A 27622-nucleotide genomic window follows, 5' to 3' on the forward strand; every position below is an offset into this window, starting at 1 on the left:
ATGTTCTACTTCATAGAGCTCTGAAAACTAGAAAGAGACCCCATTCTGTTCTGGGGTCTTCCCCCATCAGGTTGGGCCAGGTTAGGAAGAATCTGCATGCTGTACCTGCCCAGGCAGGAACACCTTGAGCACATGCATCTCCGTCTAAAAGCACCTTATCACGAGACTCGTTCTGGAAGGGTTCTGGTGTTGGCTGCCAGACATTAAAAGATTAGAAAAACAAACAAATAAACAAACAAACAAACAAAAACCCACCCATGATGACTGTCACTGGATCTTCAGTGCTACCCACATGAGGCAAGTACACACAACTTGATGTTCCCAACTAGTTTAAACTGTAACCGAGTAGGAATGTCAAAGCTATGCATTAAATTTTCATGAAGCTTCACTGCTTCAGTACAAATAAATACCTGAACTGCCAGCAGCTCATGCCAAGTCAGTTCTGGAGGTGCTGATTTTGGAGGCAATAGAAGAGGCAGCCACTTAACCATTACTTTCTGAATATAACAAGAAAGATGTGTATGTAAAGCATTCTTCCCTCATTCATTTCCTATGCCCTGCTCAAACTGTAAACCCCTTGGAATGAACTTCCTCACCCCTTCTCTTCCCACTGCCGTCCTGTAAGGTAAGGCACTGTTGTACAACTGGAGATCACCCAGGAATCTGTCAGTCTTCCCCCAGAAACCCCAGGCATGTGAGTCACACGTGAAAATCTCTCCCATGTGAATCCAAGTGTGGTGGCGACAATCCCTCCTTTGCAGATGTTGTGTCTGAGCTGTAACTGCAATGCCTGCGCTACGCTGCACGACAAAGCTGAGATTTTTAGAAGGGCAGCGATCTTTTTTATCTTGTTCGTTCATTCAATCAACCAATATCATTGAACAAATTGTCCGTGTACCAGGCTCCACACTAGAGGAGGAGAATACAAAGAGGAGTTAGGACGGGATTCCTGACTACAAAAATCACCCAGCCCAACAGGGAAACAGACTCCTGCAGAAGGTCTAGTTAGTGCCTGTGCTGAGGGTGAGCACGTGGGTTGGGTGGGGGAGGGTAAGGGCTTCTTAGAAGTCGGGGGGATGTTAGCCGGGGCGGATAGAAGAGGAATGGGAGTAAAAGACTCTGAAGTCCAGAGGGGGGTGGCAGAGGGAGGGAGCATGTGAGCAAAAGCCAGAACACATGGGAGCTGCTGCAGCTGACAAGCCACGTGTGAAATGGAGCAGGGCGCGGATGGAGACAAGGCTGGAGAGGAATGCAGGGCGATCACAGAGAGCCCACTGTGGGCAAGAGCTCTGTGTATCCAGGAGGAGAGCAGCTGGCCCTTCTACTTTTGTACCTCATTTGACATGAGCCTTCCCAGGCAGACCTGTCCTAGAGGGGTCCCAGGACCTTCCTACCCACTTCCTCTCTGCCTGGCAGGCTCTCCTACCTCCCTGCCAAGTCCCAGCCTGACCCATTCTTAGCCCAGTTCGAACTCCACCATCACATCTCAAGCCATTTCTGATCCCTGATTAAATCAGTGAGGAAAATCTGAAAGTCTGGAAGCAGATAGGGCTGAGTATGGGGATTTTTAAAAGAGGAAGACAGCATTTCAAATCAGTGGGGATAGCTATTAGGGTAACAGTCTGGTCACTTGACAAAAAGTAAAGGTAAACCCCTATTTTATGAAATCCATAAAAAATTCCAAGTACTCTGAAGATATAAATGTGGAACTAAAAGTAAAAGATTACTAGAGGATAAAAAATATTTTTATAAGTCTGGGATAGAAAAACCTTTTTTCAAGCATCTTAGGAATCTCAGAAGTGCATGTGTCAGCATAATGGCACTTGTAATCCCAGCAACTCAGGAGGCTGAAGCTGGAGAATCTTTAACTTCGATACTAACCTTAGCAACTTAGTGAGGCCTAAGCAACTTAGCAAGACCTGACCTCAAAAAATAAAAAAGGGGGTGCTGGGGATGTAGCTTAGTGATAAAATGCCTCTGGGTTCGATCCCTAGTGTCTTAAAAACAAAACCCAAAAAGTCTGTAAAGGAAAATGCAGATTTCCTCCAAATCGTGATTTTTGAACCATAAAATGTCATATTACAGAAAAGTTAAAGGCAAATGGCTGGGAGAAATTTCTAGACTATTTGACAGGCAAATGCTTAATGACTATAATATTTTAAGAACTCCTGTGAATTAAGCAAGTCAAGACAAAAACCCAAAAGAAGAAAAAGGGAAAAGGATATAAACAGGTAATTCACACAAAAAAATGACTGCAAAAATGTCAAAGTGTACAAAATTACTACTGATTAAATAAATTAAAATTAAAAGGCATCAAAGTAATGTTGACCTTTCACATAGGGGAAAAAGACACACCCAGGCATTGCAGGAAGTTAGGTTGATCAAACCTTTGGAAGATTGATTTGGAGGCATCCAACAAAATTTAAAATGATTGTAGCCTATGACTCAGTTTTAGACTCCTTGAAATTCATACAATCAGGCAAGCCTAGATTGGGGAAACAATAATGAATGCAAGAAAATCAAGGTAATGAAAAATAATCTCCTTTTCAAAATAATGTTTCTCCCCATGGATATAGCTCTAGAGCTTTCTTTCTCTGCCAGGTGTCTCTGGGCCATAGCTCTGTCCTATACCAGGAAGGTGACTGACTTGGCATAAATGTGCTCAGCATGGTGGCCTGCACACATTATGGCACAGTGTGATATCAATAGGACAGTGCCAGGTAGACCTTTTAGTAACAAGATTAATAGCATCACATGGCTACAGTTAAAAACTTAAAAATAGCAAGAAATTCTGTGCAATAGGGGTCATTGTGACTCAACATGCAACCAATATATGGCACCAGCAGAACTATCTATTGCTCATGCAAACAACTTCTGACCAGATTACTGCTGCATAGAAATGCGCAGCATTAACACACGCAGAAAATGAAAAACCACAGGGAAAGAGATAGCATAGTCTACAGAGACTCTGTCATTAGAGTTTTTCTCCAAAATCCATCTTAACTGAAATCCTAAATCTTCCCAGCTTTTCTGGAGGATCACTAAGCATTGAAAATTAACAGTATACCCAAATACCAAGCTCAGAACTTTCCACAAATTACTTATTTGAAAGAAAGGATTTTTGTCCCCAGAGATACCATACACTTGGTGAATATGAATGTATAAACAAACTGATGCAGTTTATCTAGATCCCCAAGGAGTGGGGTAAACAGATTAAAACTTTGTTCACAATCTCCTTTAGATACTTGGACTCTAAAGTTTCACGTACCCCTGCTTTCCAAGGAGGAGAGTTCAATCTACCAAAACAAGTGTGTTATTTTCTTGAACTCAACTTAAATATGCAGGTGGTGAGAGGCCCAACCCAAGTTTATGCAAACATAAACAGAATATTCACTTGAATGAGGTCTCCCACTGAATTGACCTTCAAATCAGCACAAAATATGGTGTTTGTGCCAATAAACGTGGTGCATGTTTTCCACTAATACAGACTACTGCAGAGAAAGAACCCATGCCTTTTTACAAAACAGAATTGAAAACAAATTTAGTACTGCATGGCTGCACCTGTTTCAAGGCTTCTGCAGTAGATGACAGCTCCTTGAAGCCACTGCAAAGGATCAGGCTATAAACATCACAAGCTGCAAGGGCTCTTGTGCTCCCCCCTGCACCCACCAATCCTCCTCAGAGAATAACAGGGCAACTCTAGCAAGCTACTGCCCAGGTCATGTGAAGCAGAGGTAGCCTGGGAAAACACAGGCCAGGCTCAGGAAGGTGGGCGTGGAAGAATTTTGCTGTTTAGAACCTGCAGTTCTGTTATGCTTAAAGGTATTAATACCTGATAAGAACCTACAGCCTTTTTACATTCTGTAAAAGGAAACATCTGATACTCTAGCTAATTTGATCTAGTGATTTTAATTTGTTTAAAAAAGTGCCAAGCACGTAATTCCGTGTGGGTTAGCAATAGTCTTTTCTGAGGGTAGCTATGGGTGGTCTCCCCAAACAAGAGCACCCTACATTTGCTTCAGATGGATAACTTTCATTTTGGGAGTCCCAGTTGTCTTCTGTATTGGAGATGGAGCTGAAGGGGTCTTTTCTCTGCTCAGACTGAAGCTATAGGGGCTCACATCCAAAATGAAGGACAACTCTCTAAGGAAACACATAAATGGCAGTTACCAAGTCAGCGCTTAATATAAAACAAATATGCCATAAGTTAAACCCTCTTAGGGAAAAATACATTAAATATGTTATGGGTTTAAACACCTGACTCCAAAACCTACTTTGGAAGTTTTCCTTTTAGTTAGCCAAAGGGCCTTCCTTTGGGTTGGGCAGGGTTTCTCATTCTTGGCACTGAAGCATTCTGGGCTGGATAATGTTTGCTGTAGGGGTCTGTCCTGTAGAGTGTAGGCTGTTTAGCAGCATCCCTGGCTTCTACACAGTAACATCACTCCCCACGACAACCTCTGTTATCATAATCAGAAATGTCTTCAGATTTGGCCACATGGGCTCTGGGTAGAAAACAGGTTCTAGCTGAAAATCACTGGATTGGGCAAATGTAAAGCTTACCCTGGGTAAGATGTGTATCCTTTGAAATTTCCACACACTCTGCTTTTCAGAGGTAAAAGCGTATTGGAAATCAAAGGGCACTTTTACACAAAAGTGATACACAGGGAAGGGAGTCCTCTGAAGGGGAAATGAACAAACTTGCTACCATAGGGGTTGCAACATTATTTTGAAATTTCAAATAATGTGTATGGAATATTAAATTTTCTGGTGTTTACTAAAAGAGTTTTTATAAGATTGAGAAATTGAGATTGAGAATAAGAAATCACCCAGAAAATGATTTATTTTCTTTACAAAATACACTACACTAAGAAACTGGAATTCTGGCATGTGAAGAGGATATTGTACATTATACTATTAGAATAATAACAATGGCTGTCACTTCCTGAGAGCTTATTATGTTCCAAGTAGTATGCTACGTATTTACTAAACAATAGTTTTTTTTTCAAGACTCAAAACTCTGCTTGGTAGTACAAAAGTATTATCTATATTTCATGAATGAGAAAACTGACTTGGAAAAGTCAAGGAACTTGCTCAAACACTGGTGTGAGTCTTCTGAAATTCCAATTATACATATATGTGTGTGTGTGTGTGTGTGTGTGTGTGTATAATTACATAAGTTTTAATGTATTTTGATGAGTTTTTTCACAAGTATGCAGTGTAATAAATGAGGAATTTGGTATAATATTTACATAGGTCAATATACTACTTCACACTGATCTTAGAGCTAGAAGATATTCTGCATTTGATGTCATGGGTACTGACACGCTGACACATTATGTATGTGATATGTATATGCATGTCAAGTAGGGAGGTCATATACTGCAGTCTTAAAACCTGGCTGGCTTGTTGTCTCTCCCAGAACCAGTTAAAATACATTTCATAGCTTATTAAAGAGTTCACAAAACAACAACAACAACAACAACAACAGAACAATGTAAACTAATAGCAATGAATTCCACAATACCAGAACAGCAGCCCTGACCACTGTGAACTTTATGCAAATCAGCTCAGCTAACTCATCTATGTTTTCATTAAAGAAAATTCTTAAGTATTTTTGGTGACAGGATGTTACAAGAGCATGAAAAATTCACAGAAAGCCTAACTTAAAGGAAGAATTTCAAATTTAATCTCTATCAAGTCAGATGTGTTTACAAGGGTCTGCACCAGTTGGTTTTCTTCTTTCTTTCCTTCCTTACCTCCTTACCTCCCTCCCTCCCTTCCTTCCTCCCTCAGGAGTGTCTACCACTGAACTACATCCCAGCCCTTTTTTTTTTTTTTTTTTTTTGCAGTTCTGGGGATCAAACCCAGGGCCTTGTGCTTGCAAGGCAAGCACTCAACCGACTGAGCTATCTTCCCAGCCCCCATTTTTTGATTTTGAGACTGAGTTTCACTATGTTGCTGAGGCTGGCCTTGAACTTGGGATCCTCCTGCCCCAGTCTCCGGACTTGCTGATATTAACAGGTTTGTGCCCCTGCTCCAGCTCCAGCTGGCTTTCTTGAAACACTTATCATACCTTAAAGGTGCTAATGTGAATTTAAATGATTTAAAATCACAGTAAGAAGCCATGACAAAAATGTTGGCTTATTAGTACCTGAAATAATTGGAATTTTTTCGTCATACTTCCTGGCAACTACACATTTCTACTCTACCTCTAGCAAAAAGAAAATAGGAAACAGTAGCTATTGTGGCCATTTGGGGTTACTCCTGCTGTTTGAATTCTGAGTTACTTCTGCAATATGGATGATGGACCATCCCACAACTTCTTTGGTAGCTACCAAAAAAGAAAAAAAAAAAAATCTCCTTCCAGATACAAATTACACATTAGCCCCTCCTGACCCTGTGAAACTGAAGTGATAAGCACCAGAGAAGCCAAGTAACCAGCTGCTGCTCCTGCCAATGACAGGACATAGCCCGTTCTGTCTGGGACTGGTGAAGCCAGCATGAATAACAGCTCTCTCACTTTCTCAGTCTGACTGAGAAATCCACGCGTCTCCTTCTGGGCTCATCCCAGAGTAAGTCATCCTCCATGAGCAGCTCACCGGGTGATTCTAAATGCAGTTGTGTGTGTGTCCCATGTGCACACACAGGCTGTCCACGGATTCTCACTCTGTTTAGCTTTGCTGGTGGTCATGATGACTCTTCCACCCAGGGATTCCTCCCACATTCCCTCAGGCTGGGTTAGCGGCCCTTCAATATTTCTGCAACCTTAAGGGCAGCAGATGCTGGTGGCACAGAGGGAGAATCAACACCAGCTGGCCATGCTCTGGTGGTGTGACATCTGCCCCACTGACCCCGTTTCTCATCTCTGTATGGGAGGATTAATAAAACCCACTGCCATGCTCGTCATAAGGATTAGAAACAATATGTTACTCAGTACAGGGGCTTAGTAAATGACGGTAGTTGTTAATGATGATTATCTTAGTTTTTTTAGTTTGATTTAAATGGTTGTATCTAGGTTAGGGGGCTGGGATATTAGCATCATTTTTTCACTCCGTATTCAACTTTGTTGAATTATAAATTAAATATGGCTCCATTTAACTTCTAGCCTATTGGTTTGAAAACTGAAATCTATGTCTGTGTTATGAAATTGATATTTCCTCCATTAGTAATGAAAAGTTAAAAGATTGTGGGTTCTCTAACAGGCCATTCTAGCTCTGAGTTCTAATATTTAAACTCTCCTTTCTGCTATTTTCTATGTGTTGCTTGGTGGGTAGGTGTAATGCTTTGTGTATTACCCGATGTTACTTCTGCTCTGAAATTACTATTATTATGCATTATAATTACAAAAGCTGAGCTGGAACATCAAGTACTAGTATTGTGAGTTCTTTTTAAAAATCAAAAGTGCATCTTATGAGATTTGAAACAGTTAACAGATTTATCAGCAAGGCTGCAGGCTATAGCAGGAGTGCTAAGTTCTGATAGAGCAGTTCTCTATGCCAAAAGCTGTCAGACAGCAACCTGGAGCTTGGCGTTCACTGACAGGTCACCACCATAGACAGTCTGAGCTTCCACAAATAAAGAAAACTGAACCAAATGTGACCACCATCTAGTTCAACCCCTCCACATACAGATGAAGGCAAGGAATGGCATCTGCTTGCCAGTACTGAGTTCACAGTTACAAGGACCTTCTCAATGAAGGCTTTACATATTTCAGGTACAACTCAGGGATAATGCTCAAAGCTTTGTGAGTGAAATTTAGGCCCCAGCACAGCATGATGCTGGGCCTGTGATTTTCTTCCTTCTTAGGACTTAGCCGCTTAGTGCCCCAAACCCAACTCCTCAACACCCATGGATAACCTTTGCTTCAGGGTCCATGTGAAAGGTAGATTCAGCTTGGAGTTCTTGTTCCCCTCAATTCAGTCACACTGATATCTTAGCAGTGGCCCTACACAGCAGAAAGGTCTGGTAAGGGACAGGGGCCTAAGTGTGCCCGTTACCATGGCTACCGCCCTGCCTTCGTAAGTGTGATGTCACATCCTCCTGACGTACAGTTGTGGAGGAAGGGGTGCTGGAATGGAAACCAGTGGGGGGTGGGGTGTTCCCTTAGCATTCGGCTCTCAGTAGAGATGGCTCTAGTCATACCCACTTAATTTAACAGCAGGACCTTGGGAAAATGTCAGTAAAAGGGGATTTGAACAATAGTGTCTGTCAAGGCTCTTTTAGCTGAAAATTCCTACAATTTTACGTGATGGGGAAAGATTTCTACCCTCCTAGCATAAACATTCATGATTCATAAAATATAATATTTTGACTTAAGGGAAGAAGTTTTATTACACTGTACAACCTTGGATAGCTAACCAAAAAGTGTCAGTGATAGCATTACAAAAGCCCGCATCCCAGGCAGCTAGACTTCTGGCCACCTTAACCACTGGGAACATGGCAGGCCATGACAGAAGTATGTAATTGCAAGAAAATTCCATTCACTTAACTCCTGAGGAGGTAGGAGGCATTAGCCTCTATTCTTTTCTTTTCTTTCTTCTTTTTTTTTTTTTTCCAGAGCAATTAAGATAAAATGAAGGAAAGAGATTAAAAATGTAAGTTTTCCTGGAGCAGAAGCTCTTCTGGGGATTGTTCACTGGTTAAAGGGGAGGGCCCAACAGGAATGAAAAAAAGGAATAATCTGCCACTCCAGAACAATGATCTTTTTACTCCCCCACCCCACTGCCCTACTTTATCACACAGTGAAATGCTGAGGAAAGTAGATTAACTCCTTCAGGTCAATCAGATCAAGCCTGGGTTTTCAGACAATTACTTCTCACATCTAAAACAAGAAGTGTACTGATTCCCTAGGACTCCATCCTCTCTGGCTGTGCTTAGGAAGGCGATTCACATTTTTGGGTCAGAAACTCATTCATTAAAAATCGAGCATTCCCCTACTGTCCCATGCCATTTTTTCCCTCCCTCTTGGGCTCAGTCTGAAAACTTCAGCCAGGTTCCCAAGGAGCACAGGATGATCCTTGCCAGTGGCTGAGAATTTGCACAGAGACTTCTTTTAAGAAGTATGGTTTTCAAATCCACAGTGGATGAATTAAACTGACATTTAATGCTAAACAACTGCTATATTGTTTATTTGAGCCATTTCCATGAAAGAAAACAAAACTCCCTTGCAAATGGAACATATACTTAGGGTCTCTATAATGGTTTTGAGTGTATTATATCATAGAATTCTAGGAGGCCTTTAAAAGACTTCAATGTTTGCCCCTTGCCTTCTAATCAATGAGTGAAAAAAAAAATGAATTACTGCTTTCAATCTTTAAGGATATATATTCTCTCTCCTGCCTCTGAAAAACAAGACAAAATAGTATTTTTAAGTGATTTCCATGAGAACAACTAACATTAAGGGTGCTGGCCTGTCTGTGTTTATATTTTATGATATTCAAGACAACTCTGAAGCGTACGTACCTCCTCCTCCTTTCTCCTTCTCATCCTCTTCTTCTTTCAGCAGCTTGCCAACGGAATTATACCACTTAAATTGTGGTTCAGGGATGCCAAAAACACTACAATTAATCAAGGCACTGTTCCCTTCCTTGACGATGATATGGTCAGTTCTGGCGATGATTACAGGCACAGAGCCCAAGACCACGTCAGTGCCATTTAAAGTGCTGTTAGTCACACTCTTAGCAGTTGCTAGAGTGGACACTAGGATTAAAAAGGGCACAGAAGGTAGAAAGCACACAGTCAGATGGCTCTTCAATAGATCCATCTTCTTTGCTTGCTCGGTAAGGCAATAGATGGTTTGCCAGTGGAATCTTGTCTCAGACAATACGCTGTTCAGAACAGGCCATGGGGCAAACCTGTTCTGCATCCATGGAGTTGGTGCTTGCTTAAAAACCTGTTAAGAGAGAAAAATCACACACACATAAATATTACAATTTATACTTTAAAATACTATTCGTAAAAAGTTAGCAATCCCGCTCAAATACTAACCCACATCATTTTTAAATAAAACACAAATCAAGAACGTGTTCCAATGTTAAGTTCCATGTTTCACAGAAATCTCAACAGTGTGACTTTGCTATCTTTTGCTACTAAAACATATAGCTCTTTAGTAGGAACAACGATATTCCTTTTAAACTGATGTCCCCTTACTTCATGGAGTTCAAAAATTGAGGCGTCTTTCATTCAGCATGACAAGGTTTCTTTCTACCCGGTCACCTGTCTTCATTGTGACCTTAGTGTTCACCGGAGGTGTTTCTTAGCCTCTTCCAGGAAACATCACTTCAGTCTATCTCCCTCCTCCAGCTCAGCCAGCATTTGGAAGGACTCTCTGGAATGAGTCTGCCATTCTCAGAACTTGCCATTATGACTTCCAGGACATTCCTTCCCTGTACCTCATGCGATTTCCCCTGTACCTGTGAGCTCTCTGCCCCTGGCCCCTCTCTCTCCCTGAAGTCCCTGGTTTCAATCCTCATCTGCCTCCCAGAGGCAGTGGGCAACATCAGGATGTGTGGGGTGGCACTAGGGGTGGCTGCATTCTATGTCCAAAGATCTAACCTTCAACTACTCCTCAATCCTACATTCCCACCGTTAATCCTACGGTCACACCTGGTCTCCAAATTCTAAGCTCTCAAGTTTCAAGTAATTATGACGTTCTAAATAAATCATCTTTAACTACAATCGACCATCCTTCCAGATCTTACTCCCCTCACTAGGCTTTCCAGGTTTTGTTTTATTTGTTTGTTTCTATTGGCACTAGGCATTGAAGCCAGGGGTGCTCTACCTCTGAGCTATTTCCCGGTTCTTTTTATTTTTTATTTTGAGACAGGGTCTCCCTAAGTTGCCCATGTTGGTCTCGAACTTGTGATCCTCCTGCCTCAGCCTCCTGTAGCAGGAATCGGGTCTGCCGGACTGCTTTCTAGCCCTTCTGTTTTTCTCAGTGTCTGTCTCTTTCCTGACTCCTGATCTGTATGCTTTGTTTTTGTCTCAGTCCAGACCCAATCACATCGACTATAATCCCCCAAATCCTCAGTCCTTGTCCTCATGCCACATTTATTCCGCCCGTCCATGAGGTTGATCAAACAGAACATCTGTCATCCCAGCTCCTGCTCCCCAGAAGCTGAAGCACACTGGAGAGAATTGTACAACCAAGTAATTATTTCCAGAATGCAGAAATGCTCTCCAGACCTCACTGGGCCCTCAGTGACATCTGGCAGTCTGTTGGCCAGTGCTCAGTCTGTTCGGTATCCTGTTTCCATTCTGGTATGGACATCTTCAGCTTGTGAATCAACCACCTTAGCACAGTGGTATTTCTGTTTTTTCAAAATAAGTCAAGAAACACCACTTTTCTCCTACTAAAACGTGCAGGCATGAATTCCCTTTCTGCACCTTCCTACCTTTTGGAAAGCATCCCCTATCTTATGTTAAACCCCTCACCTGCCAGTCACTCCTCAAACTACCATTTTCAGAATTTTATCTGCTTTTTTCCTTAAACAGTTCTTGTTCAGGGCCACCTGTCACTCCTAGTTACCAATTTTTGTCCACTCCTTACCAAATGTTTGTGGCCATGGACACTATTAACTATTCTTTCTCAAAACTCTCCCAGGTTTCCGCCCTCGGCTTCCTGCCGGCTCTCATCACCCTAGAGTCTCACTGGCCCACATCTGCACTTCCCCATAGTTCTTCCTAAGTTTCCATCCCATGCCCACAACACATCCCATGTCCCACCCACAACCTAACACCTCCCAAGTCCATGTTCTCGGTCCTCTTTCTGAGTTTAGATTGATATTACCAACTTCCCACTGGATGTCTTTACCTGGACATTCTGCAGACAACTTAAAGTTAACACAGTAAAACTGAACTCATTATCTGCAAACATGCTACGTTTCCTGGAAGCCAAGTTTAAGTTCAAGGGGCCATCATTCATGCTGTGCATGGGTCTATCCTCAATTCATCCATTACAAGCTCCCAGAACACTGAATCACACTTAAAAAAAAAAAAAAGAATTATTTATTTATTTATTTTGCAGTGCTGGGATTGAACCCAGGGCCTTGTGCTTGACAGGCAAGCACTTTACCAACTGAGCTATATCCCCAGTCCCTGAATTACACGTTGTTGCTTTCACCTTTTAAATATTGCTTGGATTTGTTCCATCATTGCCATCTCCTCTTAGCAGAAACTGTGTGGTAGTGAGCCTCAGTTCAGGCCTCCCCATCTCCTCACCAGAAACCATGTGCCAGCCTTCACATGATCTGCCCACCTCCAGTCTTTCCCATTTCCCATCCAGTCCCTATCACCACTGGAGGTACCAATCCATCACCCAAATTTTACAGTGCTATTCCTTGACTTGGCAACACTGCCTGCATTATAAAATCTGAATTCCTTAGCTTTTTATCGATTCAAAAATATTTACTGAACATCTGCTATGGGGTAGACATTATTTTTGGTCCTGAGGAGATAAGAGAAGACAAGAAAGAGCTTTCATGTTACATGGTCATCAGAAGAAACAGACAATAGAGAAGTACGCGTGTTAATGAGGATTTCGGTTAGTGATGCTTGCTTTGAAAAACACAACATGATACATTCAGTGCTGAGTTAGGCAGTCAGGGAGAACTTCCCCAAGGAGGTGGCCCCGGAGGCAGGACCGGTGATGTCAAGTCTGGGGTAAGGAGTGCTTTGAGAAGAAGGAACAAACAAAGCAAATGCCTAGATGAAGAAGCAAGGGAAGGAGCGCTGCAGGATGGGCTGGAGAGATGGACGGGCCCAGACCACCTGGGGCTCTGCAGAACCGAGTAAGGAGTTTGGATCTTATTCAGTGATCACTGGGGAATTTTAAGCCAGGGAGTTATTAGAGGGTATGATTTATTTTTAAAAATCTATTTGTAATAATAATTTAGACACAATAAAGTAAGCCCATTTTAGGTGTGCATTTTAATGAATTTTGACAAATTTATACACCCATGTAACTACCACCAGAGACAAGATGCAGAATGTTCCTATCACCTCCGAAAGTCCTGTTGCGCCCCATGCCAGTTTTAGTGTGCATATGGATCCAGTGCTGTTGTTTCTGTGTATTCCCCAAAAGGGTTAAGTTACATTTCCTCCCCACATGGCTCTCCAGTTGTTTCAGTACCATCTGTGCAAAAGACGCTCCCTTCTTCAGTGCATCATGTTGCCTTTCTGTCAGAAACCACCACGTACGTACATCTGTCTCTGAACCCTTTATTATATTCTGCTGATCTATATGTCCATCCTCATGCCAACACTGGATGGCCATGCCATCTGCCTCATTTATCTGCAGTGTCTCCTGCTGCTCCCGCTGACGCATAGGATGTTCCATGGACTTGTCGAATGATCGCAGATCTACCCAAGGGCAGAAATGATGGTTCCATTCTGTATACAATCCCTGGTGGTGATAAATTAGCTTCGGATCGCATATTTTTTTCAGTAGAAGAGAGTTTTCTTGGTGTGTAGATTTCCACATTTCCCTCCTGACTGGACTGCCCGAGTGCCTTAGTGACCAGCACATCTCCCGACCAGCAGAACCCTGGCTGAGGGAGATAGCGCAAGCTGTGGTCACACGACAGATACTGCTCTGACTCTGGAAATGTCTTTTTTTACTTGGTTAAACTTGTGGTTTCCTTTTATCAGGCAGTTGTAAGCTGAAATATTCAACATAGAAGAGTGGTTAGGAGCACAGCCTCAGGTTTTAGACAGACATGGGGTCAGGATTCGGGTCCTAACCACTTTGATTGGCTGTGTGTTTTGGTTAAGTGCTTAACCAAGCAAAAGATAATGATAAGGATTCATGATCAAATATACATCAACTACTTACTGTTTGGCTTGACAGACAAGAATTATTATCAGCATGTACAAAACAACCTTTACTAAAACTGGGCTTCTTTAGTCTATTTTTAAAATTTTTTATTTTTTATTTTTTGGCTTATGCAATTAAAAAAAATAAGTTATGCTAAAAATTGAGAATTTCATATGAAAATCTAATTTCTAGCTTCTTTTTATTAAATTTATTTTTATAGACTGCATTTTGATTCATGGTACACAAATGGGGTACAACTTTTCATTTCTATGGTTGTACACAATGTAGATTCACAATATTTGTGTTAATCATAAATATATATAGGGTAATGCTGTCTGTTTAATTCTATTTGAGTCCATTTTTAAGTTACGTCATTTAAAAGACATACCTTGTGTGGGTTTTGTTTGATATCTCTGTGACTATCATCTCACCTCCAGAAGTCATTAGAGATGACATCCAGCACAGGGAGGGACTCGAGTCACAGAATGTGTCAGCTGCTCCTCTGAGCTCAAGTTACAGTGAGCACCCTGAGCCAGGGTCACTGATCTTTGACTCCTGATGTGTAGGCCAGAGCAGATGCCTAAGTACCTCGAGTTGAGGTAGAATCAGAGTCAAGTGGGAGACAGGTCCTAGCAAATGAATGCACATTTTTCTCATCATTAGGGAGAATGTAACAAATGCAAGATCAAACTGAATTTTAAAATGTATAAGTCAAGAGCTATTTTCAAGTCTTGGTGTTTTACTTTCAAATACGGTGTGCTAGCAAGAATAAAAAGAAGGGGGTACTACTGTGCTATGATACTTTAATAAAGTCAGGAGGCACTTTGGGCTGGAATATTATTGACTATTCAGAAACGTCAACTAGTTTCTTAGAATCCTCAAGAGGTACAGAGACAGAGATGTGCATTTTAATGTGGGAAACTGGTTTCCTCCCTCCTTTCCATTCGTACTTCCATCCTGTCCCGTTTTAAGGTTACTATAGGACAGAAAACATTGCATAATTTACAGACTCTGTGTATTGAAGAGTTTTTACTCTAAAACTGTAAAAATTTATTTTTGAAAATAAAGTATTGAATTGACTACCACAAATGAATTAATAGTTTTAGTAAGAATCTACTATCATATATCATGCCCTTTCAGTTGTGATTAAAAAAAAAAAAAAAGCATTAGTTATGCGCTGGGCACCCTGCCAGGGGCTTAGGGCTGGGGAATGCTACAGAACTCAATAAATCATAGGCCACATCCACTCATGGTTCAACTGGAGCGATAGAGACAGATCACTTCAGCCTAATTAATCTCCAGGAGCCCTGGGCTTGGGGGTGGGTAGGTGGAAGGGACACTGGACACCTGGGAGACAACTAGAGATGATGGTTGTTGAAGGTCTACCCAGCATCCATCACCATCCCCTTGCTACAGGTCCAGGGCACACAGAGGGTCTCATCCTTCTGACCACCCCCTCCCCATACCATGGCATCTGTAGAGTGTCCCAAAGTTCTGATATTCCTCCCTGCATGTGATCTTGCACTTGTGTTTTGTGCTGAGGAAACATCTTCTCAAATGCAAGGAGAGCCCCTGGCTGGTGGAAACCCATGTACAGTTCTGCAGGGTTTCCTCAGTATGAGGCACTCATAATGACATCCCTGTACGTGCTGCACAAAGCCACACTTACGTGGACACCAATGGCAGTTGTTCAGAGTGAATCACAAAGCATTGCCTGAGGAACATATGACGTTCTGTGACTCTGGATGTTGGGGAATATTCTACAGATGATCTTTTTTGAGCCAGTCAGTCTGGGAATCTTAGAATGGACAGCATCGTGAACAGTTTAGTTAATAGCACTCCAATGTTGCAGAAGATGTTCAGCCACTAAGAGTAAACCTTGAGTACTTTGATCCAGCCAGCTTAAAACGGACTCCTTCAACATTCAAGAACAAAGAACACAGATTCCAAAGCGAGGATTTAACAAGAGCTACAATGGACAGATTGTTCAGCTTCATGTGTTCACTCATGGGCTTTGGGAAGACTTCCCAGAGAATATTTTCTACAAAGAGATAATATTTAGCAAACATCACAATATTGCTTTTTAAATTTGATCTCTTCCTTATCTCCCAACAGCTGTATTTTATCTAAAGATGGTTAATGAAAAGATTTCTTATTTCTTGCTCCTCTACCTATAATCAACAAGTTCACTGCCCATGTATTTCTGGAGTTGGCAGAGAAAGGGCCTCTTGTTTACAAGTGTTCTGAACTATGTGAATATACATTATTGTTTTTTCTTGGCAGTGTTTATGCTGGCATCTCCCCATCCACTATGACAAATAACTTGTATAGTTACACAACTGGATTTTGTCACAGCAAACTGAGAGTCACCAAGATTTTCTGTGCCTGAATGATGTTCAAACACAAAAACTGCCTTTGGCTTAAAGACACTTCCTGATAGGTTTCCACTCAGGATGAAAGGAGGGAACCCGACCTCACAGGAATTAAGAGGCACTAAAATACTTGTGAAGTCATGACTAAATGCTAACTTCAAAACTAAGGCCACTATAGTTATGAATTTCTGTAATTTTCTCTCTCATGTATTATAATTCCCTACAAATATCCACACAGATTTTTTTAAAATTCATTTATACTTTTGGTGATGCTAAGGATCGAAGCCAGGGCCTCACCCTACTAGGCAAGCACTCTACCACTGAGCCATATCCCTGGCCCCCACATAGATCTTTTAAAATTAAAAATGATTTTAACCATTTTAAAGAAAAAATATAACACCAAAATTCTTACTGGCTCATTCTGTCTCACTTTAACATCTTTCAAGACCAACATATACTAAATTTTTAGGTTGTTAAGGTGATCTATGAATGTGGACTATGGAAATCCAAAGTCAAAGGCCAAGAAATCTGTGGAATTTCAATGAACAACCCCTTGGACAGCACCAATCTAATGATGTAAAAAAGTTTTCTCTCAAATGCCCCAGTTGTATTATAGGAAGATACAACTCAGTATTATGGGAAGACAGGTTCTCTGACTGCTTTCTTTGACATGTGCTAATCTATCTGGGTATAGAGATTCCTGATGCCTCTGATCCCACAAATATTCAAGTCAGATTAAGGAGGGGGGGCGCAAAAGGACAGATAGTCCACACAGATAATGAATGATTGGGTCAGGAAGATGGGGGCTGATTCAGAAGGAAATAAAATGCTAATACCTCTACAGACTTTTCCCTCCTCTGACCTGTTGCCAAGGTTACCTGCCTCCAGGGAATTTGTTCCTCCCAACAAGGAGTTGTTAATGAAGTACCTCCTGGGCAGCTCCCTTCCTCTCTTTCAGGGCAGATTTGGAGAGGTACTCCTGGAAGGCTTCTTTCCCACCTTTTGGCCACATTGGCAAGATAATAGAAAGAGGAGTCAAGAAAAGATAAAAGAGGCAGGACATCAGTTTTGGACCCCCTCCTCTGTGGAGGTCTCTCTCTCTCTCTCTCTCTCTCTCTCTCTCTCTCTCTCTCTCTCTGTTCTATCCTTTAGATAAAACTTTCTGTGCTTGCCTTGGCATTTCTCAAGCGTTCAATCTTCAATACTGGGGGAACAAGGACCCAATCCTGATTTATTTTCAACACCGGTATCATCACTGGTCTCAAGATGGCAAGGACAGAAGTGCTTTTAGGTTCCTTTTAGAAGCACAGAGAAGGGATCAATTCAATCCAAATCAATACACATCAAATGAGAAAGGACTTTGTGCCAGGCACACCCCAGGGATCAAACTCACAAGGTAAACCAGTCCTCAGCCCTGGTTATCTGAAAATCTAGGTAACAATTATAGGATGGTGAGGCATTTGCCTCATGGGTGGGGTAGGGGGCTGTCTAGGATCCACTGGGACATAGGGGAGAGACCCAAGTAGTCTGGAAGGGCCACGAAGAACTTTATAGAAGTGACACTTTAATTAAAAAGGAGTCGCCAAATGGGCTAGGAGAGAGGAGTTGACCCAACAAAGGAACAATATATTCAAAGAAATGGTGATTTGGGAGAACTTGGTGCAACTGGAAAAAAAAAATGATTAGTCAGGCATCACTCAAAGGTGTGAGAGAGAATAGAGAGGGAATAGGCTGGTCCAGATAATTATGGACGTGGTATGTAACATACAGCATGTGGTGCACTTGCAGCCTTTGCAAGGGGCCTGAGAGATGTCTATTTCTGCTCAGAAACAAACACCCTGCGAAGGTCAGTGTGGCTGACAATACTAGGAAATTGCTACAATACTCAGGAAGGAAAGAAAAGAGTGAGGTGGTGGTGACAAGGGAGGCTGAAGCAGGAGGACTGCAAGTTCGAGGTCAGCCTCAGCAAACAAAGAAGTAGTAAAACACCCCTGGGTTCAATCCTCAGTACAGAAAAGACAAGGAAAGAGCAAGCAGGACCCTGATCTAAAAGTAGAAGGGAAAAGGAAGGAAGGAAAGACCCAGGAGTTAGAATTTACAGGATTTACATCAGATCTCCCAAGCAGCAGTGTCTGGAATTACATTAACAATTCTCTAGGAATGTCTCACTTGCCAAAAACCAAAGCCTGGTGCTATTCATGGAATGCACATGAACAGGTGAATGACACATGTCAACCAACAACCCCCTTGGGCGGCACCATCCACCGGCTCAGCACTTGGAGAAGGCCTGACTGCTAGCGGTGGCCTTGCAGGGATCTGGGTAGCAGGGTAGCTCCAGCCTGCTCCCCTCACATCCACCTGGCTTCACTGGTGTCCTCTCTCTGAAAACCTGCCTGGTGGAGAATGTTGCAATGACAAGCAGCAGAAGTGACACTCAAATGGATAAACTGTTACAAAATGAGGGCTATATGGGAGCACATCATGAGAAACTTCAGGGTCTGTATTACTGAGTAGTCAGCACACAGGAAGAAAAAGAGACTAAGGAGCAACCTCATGGCACTGTTAGTACTCCATTTCCCTATTCACTGTGCAGAGTTAGGATAATTTCCAGCCACTTATTAGGTTGAATAAAATATATACCCTGACTTGCTGGGCAGCTCTGAAGGTTTACCAGAAGATCATTTTAAACTCACCAAATAACATGAGGTCTCATTACTCTACCAACTACATTAATGTTAACCATCTTGTACAGAATTTGATACTTTGTTCATTTTTGTTTATACACAAAAGGTTTATACTTTTCAAAAAATGATCTGCAAATTACAAACTAACAAATGAACTACAGACCCAGAGATTCCACCTTTGTGATACTTTAATGGTGCATGTTAGGAAACCATTCTTGGATCTTTTTCACAGTTTTTTCCTCACATAGTATGTTGTTCTGATTAAAAGTAAGAATGATACAAAATAAATATCTTGGAAATATAAGGCTTAAGTTGCCCAGGGTCATAAAATTGTTTAAAAAGTCACTTTAGTAAGGAAATGAGATACTGTTGGTATCCGACTAAATGCAAATGGCAGTTGATCCTCAGAAAGGGACAAGCCCAAGGGATCTGTTACTACAGTCTTTTATAGAGAAGAAGAAATTCACAAAACTTTATTAGAAGGAAGAGAAAAATATTCTATTAAAAGTTTTCCTCTATAATATTTAGACCTGGAAACTCTCGACCTGGAAAAACTTGAATGACTTTTCAAAAACTTGGATGTCTTTTCTTTATATGAGAAATAGATGCCCAGAGAAGGTAAGTGATTGCCCCAGGTCATGCAATTAATTTAGTGGCTTAGAACCAGAATAAAAAGTCTGTTTGCTCGTGTTTAGATGGGCCTGGGAGTATGTTAAAACCTCTTAGTTCTAGAAAGGCAATTTTTAAGTTGTTCCAGTGTGATGAAGGGTATTGTAATCCTACAGGTATATTTTAGAAGAGTTTACTGATGTTTTAGCACATCTTTAACTTCCACAAATTCTCCTTCTAAACTAATGGGATAAAATAAGTTTGGGGCCCAATGAATGAAAATCCTTAACTGACCAGAGACATACTTCCTCAGATAATCTGATGATAAGGAATCAACAAACCTAGGTACTGAATACAACAGGATGGATACACTGGCCAATGGTGCCTTTAAACCAATTCAATCCCCCAAGCAGGTTATGATGTAGATTTTTTAAAAGCTTGGATTCTGTCTTAGCATTTTTCTTTAATCTCTAACACCATTCTTGCCATATTCCATACTGAACTTAAGGTGGTTCAGAAACACCCCTGTTTTCTGATTTTCTCTGCCTTTCTCTACCATGAGAATATTATTTTCTGCATTTTCCCCTTTAAAAATCGGTGTCCTTTGAACACTCATCTGGAGTATGTATATAGGGAGATTTAAAATTTCATTCTAGTCTCAATAATGTCTTATGTCCCCTGCTAATCTGTAGTACTACTTCTGCCAATTTTCATTTAATGTTTTAAATTAGATCTCAAGCCCATTTCCCAAGAAGTTTTTGATATATTTAGTATGTAAGCTCCTATATTAAGAGTGAAATCAGGAAGGAGATTATGGGTGATCTAGAAGTCTGTATTCACTGGTGAATCAGAATACTTCTCAGGGCCTGGAAAAATGCTCAGAGGATGCCATAGATCAGGGCTGTGTTTCACTGAAGTACTGACTCCTAGCTCCCTGTGCATGAGTCCAGGTTGCTCAGCACTATGCCTGGATGGAGGTGAACCCATGTTCCCTATGCAGCCTGCAGAGTGCACTGTCTATAAATCAGACAGCAACATTCTCAACACAGTTTTGCAGGGCCTGAAGCAATTGTAAGTTTACTTTTTTTTTTTTGGCTGAGTCTGGATACTTTGTTAATTCTTAAGGCCTTGATAGTGAAAGAGCCTTTGTGTTCACACATAGCTTCCCAACTAGGCAAATGATAACTCAGTGGCCTGGAACTTGAAGGGCAGTTTCCCATAGGATCTTATAAAGGGTGTTGATTATTTTGCAATGTGACAACCCATAATATAGCTTTGGAACGCATTATGAGAAGAACAGTATTGATAGTATCCAATCAAGACACTGTAACTTCTAATAGAAACATATCCTGTGTTGCAAGACAATCAGTATTAAGAATATGCCACAGGTCTCCCAGCTGAGATTAGATTTATTACTTTAAATCAGAATTACTATTGACTTACTGGTCAACTAAACCTTGCATTTCCCACAAATTCTATCAATTTCTTAGATGTTTTAGGTATATGTCTAATCTTCACCACAGAAATAAATTTAAGATATAAGTGGAGACTTCTTAAGCTGCATGTTTTTTGGCGTGATAAGATGGCAAATTTATCATAATTAAACAAGATCACAGATGTGTTTTATACCAGATCATAGCTTAAAATGAGGATTCACTGGTTTCCAAATGGAATTTATGAAGGAAGAAACTTTGCTTTTCTCCCAGTGTTGATGGGAAAAGGCCTTGCTAGGCTGAGGATACTTTGCAGATATTCTCAATGATTTCTCAGCTGGGTAGTCAGCTTTATTTGAGTGACAAAACAATTAGGAGCCAGACATTATCAATTAAATGGAACTCAAAGTATTTATGAAGTCACTATTATCAGTTTAGTACCAATTGCTGTGGGGATTAGAAAAAGTTCTTTACCCTAAAGGTGTTTAGCATCTTAGTGACAGTTGCATTCAAAGCGATAAATCTGCACTAGGTAAAATACCATACAAACTCATAGGAGAGTTTGGAAAGAGTCTGGAAAGGTCACAGTGTTCCCTGTGGCCATGTCCTGAAGGCAGAATAAAGGTGACAAGACAGTTTTCCCAGCAGAGGTAATGGCTTAGTTGAGACAAGTTAGGGTAGAAATAAACACCACAAGGGCACTTAATCAAAACTATGCTACAGGATGTTTTTTTGAAGTTATGTACTGCATCTGCTGTGTGTGCATATCTAGAGAACTTTGGGATATTAGGAATCCACTGGTGAAAGACGGGGAGATAGCCATAACCCAGAGGTACAGATGAGGTGCCCTACAAAGATAAGAGGGAGTTGAAAGTCCACAGGAGCTCCTGGGTACACAAGTGGCAGAGAGAAATGCTGAGCTCCCAGCAAGGCAAAGGACTGGTCATACATGTTTTCTGGAAATTAACTTTAAACTCTTCAAAAGTATTTTGAAATGGAGAAAATAAGGGTACCTTTAGGAAGTCTAATGAGAGCTAGAGTCAGAGACTAAGTAAACCAGGGTTGTCCAAACCATGAAGAAGAAACAAGAACAAATAACAAACCCTACCTTCCAATTTGGACTGCCAGGAAAAATGGTGGAAAGTTAGGCAAGAGTGGAAGGCAGCCTGGCCAGTAGCAGGACAAGGCACCCCATGCCTGAGTTTAGTAGGAAAGCACAGATTGCAAAATGACATTAAAACAGCAGCCTCCAAGCAACAAAGCTCAACGTCACTAGAAGTTTAAGCTACCCACAGTCATCCTAGGTTATATAGACCTTAGGGAAGTCCTGAGTTAAACCAGTGGCCAAACACCAACGCAGTCTTCACTCACGTGCCTTCCTCTCTAAGGATCAGGGGAAATACATCTGCATTCTTTTTCACTAGTCATTATATGTCCACCTTATCCTTATCCAGGGGAGTTTTGCCTTTGGGGAAGAAAGACGTTAGCTGGTCTTATTGGCATGATCCTTAGTGCCACAAATTTAGAGCCCTTGGTAATTTCAAGAATGTACAGAAAGGGGCAGCTGCTGGAAAAGATGTGGCCCCATCATGTTCAGGAGAGGTGCTGTGTTAATGAGCCAAAGAGAACAGTCTGAAGTAGCCCCAGCCTGCACCCTCCAGCCCTGTCTGAACTGGGTGGTCCCCATCAATGGAAATTCTGGAGCATTTACTTCAACCTATTTATTTTCTCAGGGAGCAAACCCTTCCTTTATCCTCTTCCTCCCACCATCAGCAAACTCAAGTCCTCAAAGGAAGAAGTGGGCTAGGATTATATTTACATTGCTATTCAAGAAACTTTCCTCTATCCCACTGATTACAGAGTCAGGTTCAGCTCATCCTTTAAGTAAGTTGTTCTCCAATCCACAATTAGAGAAGTCCACCCCACATCAATTTTCTCTCAGTGTCGTCAGCAAGCTTCAAATGCTTCCGTCTAGAGGTTGGGAAACTATAAGGGAATTAATTCCTTCCTTTTATGCTTCTCTTTCAAAGTCTGTGCCCGGCAATGCAAGGTTCCAACCTCCCTGCACATAACTCTGAGGATGGGCTTTACTGCCCGCTCCCTGCCTTAATTCCTTTGGGGTGAGTGTATGTAGTGGAAATTGGTCTCTCTGGAGCTGCAAAGTCTTACCTTGGGTAGGAGAGCTCCTGCCCCAAGCCCACAATCCTTCAAGACGAGTGTGCTTCCGCATTTCTGTAGCACCTGATACAGATAATCCAATTAATTACATGAGAGTTGTTTAAAATGCCTCCTTTCCTTCCTTGACTGATGTATATATCAGCCACTGAGTTCTAGTGATTCTCACTTCTAGATATCTGGCCAAGATATCCCTAGTTTTCCCTGGTGCTCATCTCTAACTGACCCCACCCTAATAGACTCCTTCCTTAACCAGCCTCTAGTCTTGCCTGCATCCAACCCACATGCCATGTGGTTGCTAATGTAGGCTGACCCTAAAAGATCTGATTTGAAACATATTCCACACATTCATTCCAGGAATCACACTGGATCCTCCATGGTCTGACCACTCCTTTAATGTTGTCTCTGAAGATTCCTCTTCCTCCTCCTCCCCACCCCTACCAGGTACCCTTACTGAGTCCTAGTGGTTCCCATGCATCTCTGAGCCTCTCCTGCTGCTGTCCTTACCTTACACATCGAGCAAGCCCCTACTTAGCTCTGAAGTCTTGGTCAGAGGCTTGCAGGACTTCCCAGCAGCCCGGACACTCTCTTCTTACTGACTTTCTGGATAAATTCATATTTTCACTGCAACTGTCTTTTTGCACCTCTGTCTCTTCATTAGATTATAAAATCTCAGGTTCTCAACATTTGTTGAATGAACCCGTGAATTAGTGAATGGGTGGAATATGGACTTGAGAGAGGCCGGTTTGAAACACAGACTTGGAGACATTAGTGCACAGGTGACTGATGCAGTCGTGGGGAAAACTAATCGCCCAAAAGAACGCAGTAGGCTACCAAATGAGAAGACCAAGGTTAGAAACCTGGGAAAGCAAGGGACGAACCCTCTGAGAAAGAGCTAAGGAAAAAGGCCGCAGGAATAGAGAAGGACTTAGTATCTCAAAGATCAAAGCAGAGAAGATGAAAAAACGAGGGTATGGTGTGTTGAGGAAACATGAAAGAGTCAAAATGGAGCAACCTGTGTCAACCCTAACGACAACAACAACAAAAATGTAAAAAGTTGGGGGCTTATGAAGGAAGGCTCTTACACATGACTGTCTGATAGTAACGATCACAGAAGACTCTGCCAGCGCCACCAGTGTGCACAAAGGCCAGCACAACGGACATGCAGTACCTCTACCAGGACACCTGCCCAGCAGCTATCTGTTCAACCTTAGCCTGACGCCACTCTTGTTAGCCATCACTGTGATGAAGGATTACTGCTTGCAAAATACCTGATGTAATCCTCCTCGTTTCTGCCTTTAAAAACCATCCCTTGCTTCAACTGCTCTGAATATGCCCATGGTTGATTATAGCATGTATGTTCTCATTATGAGGTTCCGCTCTTCCCAGATAAATATCATAATTCTTTGTAGAATCTTTAATCTTTTCTTTTTTTTTTTTCAGATTGACAGGTTGATACCGAGTTAGTGCAGAGAGGAAAACAAAAATCATCGCACAATTTTATAAGAACATTTAGGTAAAAAGCTTATGAATTTATGCAAATGAAAGCTGTGCAATATAAAAACGTCAGTTTTATTTTTATTAAGATGCATTTTAATCAAGTCTTACCATTTTTTTCAGTATGAGATATTGCTAGCCCAGCACTTCCTTTACCACATTGTCTGAAAACTGTGTGTTCTTGTCCTAATTTTTTCTTACAGTATCAATTCAGAGTCACTTTTGTAACATTAAAGTAGAAGATTTCTTGAGTTAAGATTTTCCCAACACACAGAAATAACAACTCAAGCAGATTTTTGAATTTTTACAGGGCAGATACTGAGGCTTTGCCTGTAAAAGAGACGGAATATGGATGTTTTGAAAGAGTGACCGAATTTCCAGTATTTAAACTTGGAAATTAGATGATCTAGTATTTAAAGCTGCCACCCATCCCCCACCAAACACAGAGCCCAAGGCAAACAGGGCTAATTGATTGTGGAACTCTCCCAGCTGAGCCTTGGCAAGCCTGTGACGTACCTAGTAGCTATTACCAACGGGTCAGAGTGGGCCATGTGAAATCTCATCATTTTCAAGTTAATTATGTGAAGTTTGAGCTTTCACAGCTTCCTGCTCACGTGGCGCTATATGTAGACAGCAGGACAGATGACCATGGCCAGGATGACAAAGAGCACAAAGTACTGAGGATCTTCCGACTGACAGGTTCCAAAAACTCACTCTAAGTTGAAAAATCCCAAATCTAACCATCCTAAATTGGGGGCCAGCTGTGGTTGAAATGTGATTTGGTCCTTCTGTTTTAATTTTTATGCCCTTCTTCTATTGATTTGGTCCTTCTGTTTTAATTTTTATGCCCTTCTTCTATTATGAATTGTCAATAAAAGTCTTCTTAAAGCTTTTAAAATTCACACCACACACACACACACACACACACACATTTGAGATCATCTCAGACACCTGAATTATAATAGGCTGATTCCAGATCTCTATTTGCCACTGATTATCTCTGGTTAGGCTCCCCTTATCAAACATCCTACAAAACCTGGGGTTTAGTTATACATTCTTTGTTAGAAAAACAAATCTGGCAGCAGTCTGTCCATTTGCATAGCTATTTAAAAATCCTTCACTGGCCTGTCATTATTTATGTATAGTGGAATAAAATACAAACACATGCATGAGGTTGAGTTCATCACAGTAAAAGGACTACTTTATTCCTCTCATACTGACCCTGCCCATTATTTCATCATTCCAAATCTTTCCTTGTATATGGCTGCATTTGCTCTCTACGGTAACTACCACAAATTTATTGACTTAAAACAACACTAATGTATTACCTTGCAGTTATGAGGCTTGGAAGTTGAACATGTGTCCTTTTTAAAATTGGTTCTTTTTAGTTATGCATGACTGTAGAATCCATTTTGACATAATTATAAAAGCATAAAATACATCTTATTCTAATTCAGTCCCCAGTACCTCTCCTCCCGCTTCCCTCCCCTATCCCTGCTCCCTTCCCTCTACTGATCTTTCTGCCTTTTACCCATAATTATCATTTTTTAATTAATTTCTTGTGGATGGACACGATTGTGAGGAGGTTCACTGTGGTATGTTCACATACGTACATGGGAAAGTTATGTCAGATTCGTTCCCTTTCTCGCCGCCCCCCCCCACCCTTCATTACCTATTGTCAAGTCTTAATGGGCAAAAGTCAAGGAATTGGTAAGGTAAGGGTCTGCATTATGGCCTTTGTCAGCTCCTAGAGGCTGCCCTCATTCTTTTGCAGCCCCTTTCATCTTCAAAGTCAGTGGTGGTGACTCTTTCTCACATGGCAGCACTGTGACGCTACCTTCAGCTTCCCTCTTTCACTAAGGATACTTGTAATTACAGTAGGTCCAGCTGATGATCCAGAATGATCTTCCCATCCCAGGTCCTTAAACCATATCAGCAGTCTGAGTGGATGTCCTGGGGGCGGCGGGGGGGGGGGGGGGTCATAATTGTGTTCCTTCTGCCCAGAGGATCCACTTCTGTGCTTGAAGACTCTGACCCAGTTCTCAGGCATTCCTTAAGATCCCGTAGAAACGTCACCACTTCTATGAGGCCCTCTCCTTCACCCCAAGGGACTCATCCTTCTGTGTCAGGCCCACATGCATGCACAGGCTGAAGCACTGGTACTGTAATTTATTTGTCCTCAAGCATATCACTGAACCAGATGAGTCACCATGTCTTACTCATTTCTGCAGCCTCAGAGGCCTAACTATGAAAGTCTGTGGAGAAGAAAAATTAATGTGCTATTTTAATACGTAAAGAACTTTGATGGAGGTAGAGGCGAGAACAATAAAAACTCTGCTGAACTTCTGTTAGGGACTACAACTTTTAAACTACTTCTGACAGCTCTGAATTGCTTATTATCACATAATCAACCAAAACCCTAAATCTTCAAATCATTCCAGAAAGGTATTATAGTAAACTAAAAATAAACCATTTGCATTATAAGTCTGTTTCTAACTTTAATGTGATTTGTCATGGCTTACAAAATATTGCGGAAGTTTTAAGTGTCCTGGGTTTGGCTGGAAAAAGTAATTTTCACCCCAAATGCCAAGTCAAATGACAAGTCAGGGAAGTGATATTGCGTACATGGTTTCTGAATTGAGAATCAAAAACAAAACACTGCCTGACAAATCTCACTGGGCAGGTTGGAGGCTAAAAACAATTTGGCTACAATATTTATTTAACATTTCAGTATCTGGACGTTCTTGCACAAAAATGATTAAAAATCCGAATTAAGCAAAATTTAAATAGCCTCAAATATATAAACTGCAAGTCAAAGAAGCAGTTGAATAAATTAAGGACACAAGATCTGTTTTAAAAGTCTATGGTTTGCTATGCAAGTCTATTGTTATTAACAACACCAAACAGCACAGAAATCCTAACACATGGAAATCACCTAAAAATGAGGTGCCTGGCAATTGAGGTATAAAACCCAATAAATACAAAAGAGAAGAGATTATCGCCTCTTTTAACTCGGACACAAAGACTACTTTGTCATTT

The 27622-nt window shown here is 41.4% G+C and overlaps 1 protein-coding gene across 3 annotated transcripts in view; it reads right to left on the reverse strand.

The window, feature by feature from the left end:
- Nucleotides 1-27622, reverse strand: part of Mfap3l (microfibril associated protein 3 like) — a 36955-nt gene that overhangs the window by 6235 nt on the left and 3098 nt on the right. For 2 of the 3 annotated variants that reach the window (XM_047550407.1, XM_047550406.1), the window contains exon 2: nucleotides 9463-9892. In XM_047550407.1, the coding sequence (XP_047406363.1) occupies nucleotides 9463-9865 (403 nt within the window). In that variant the 5' untranslated portion in view covers nucleotides 9866-9892. Of the gene's footprint in view, nucleotides 1-9462; nucleotides 9893-23080; nucleotides 23153-27622 lie in introns of all 3 variants that reach the window. The other variant, XM_047550408.1, reaches the window with a different exon arrangement.

The sequence above is a fragment of the Sciurus carolinensis genome, chromosome 4, assembly GCF_902686445.1.
Source record: "Sciurus carolinensis chromosome 4, mSciCar1.2, whole genome shotgun sequence".
In the NCBI taxonomy this organism is placed as follows: Eukaryota; Metazoa; Chordata; class Mammalia; order Rodentia; family Sciuridae; genus Sciurus; species Sciurus carolinensis.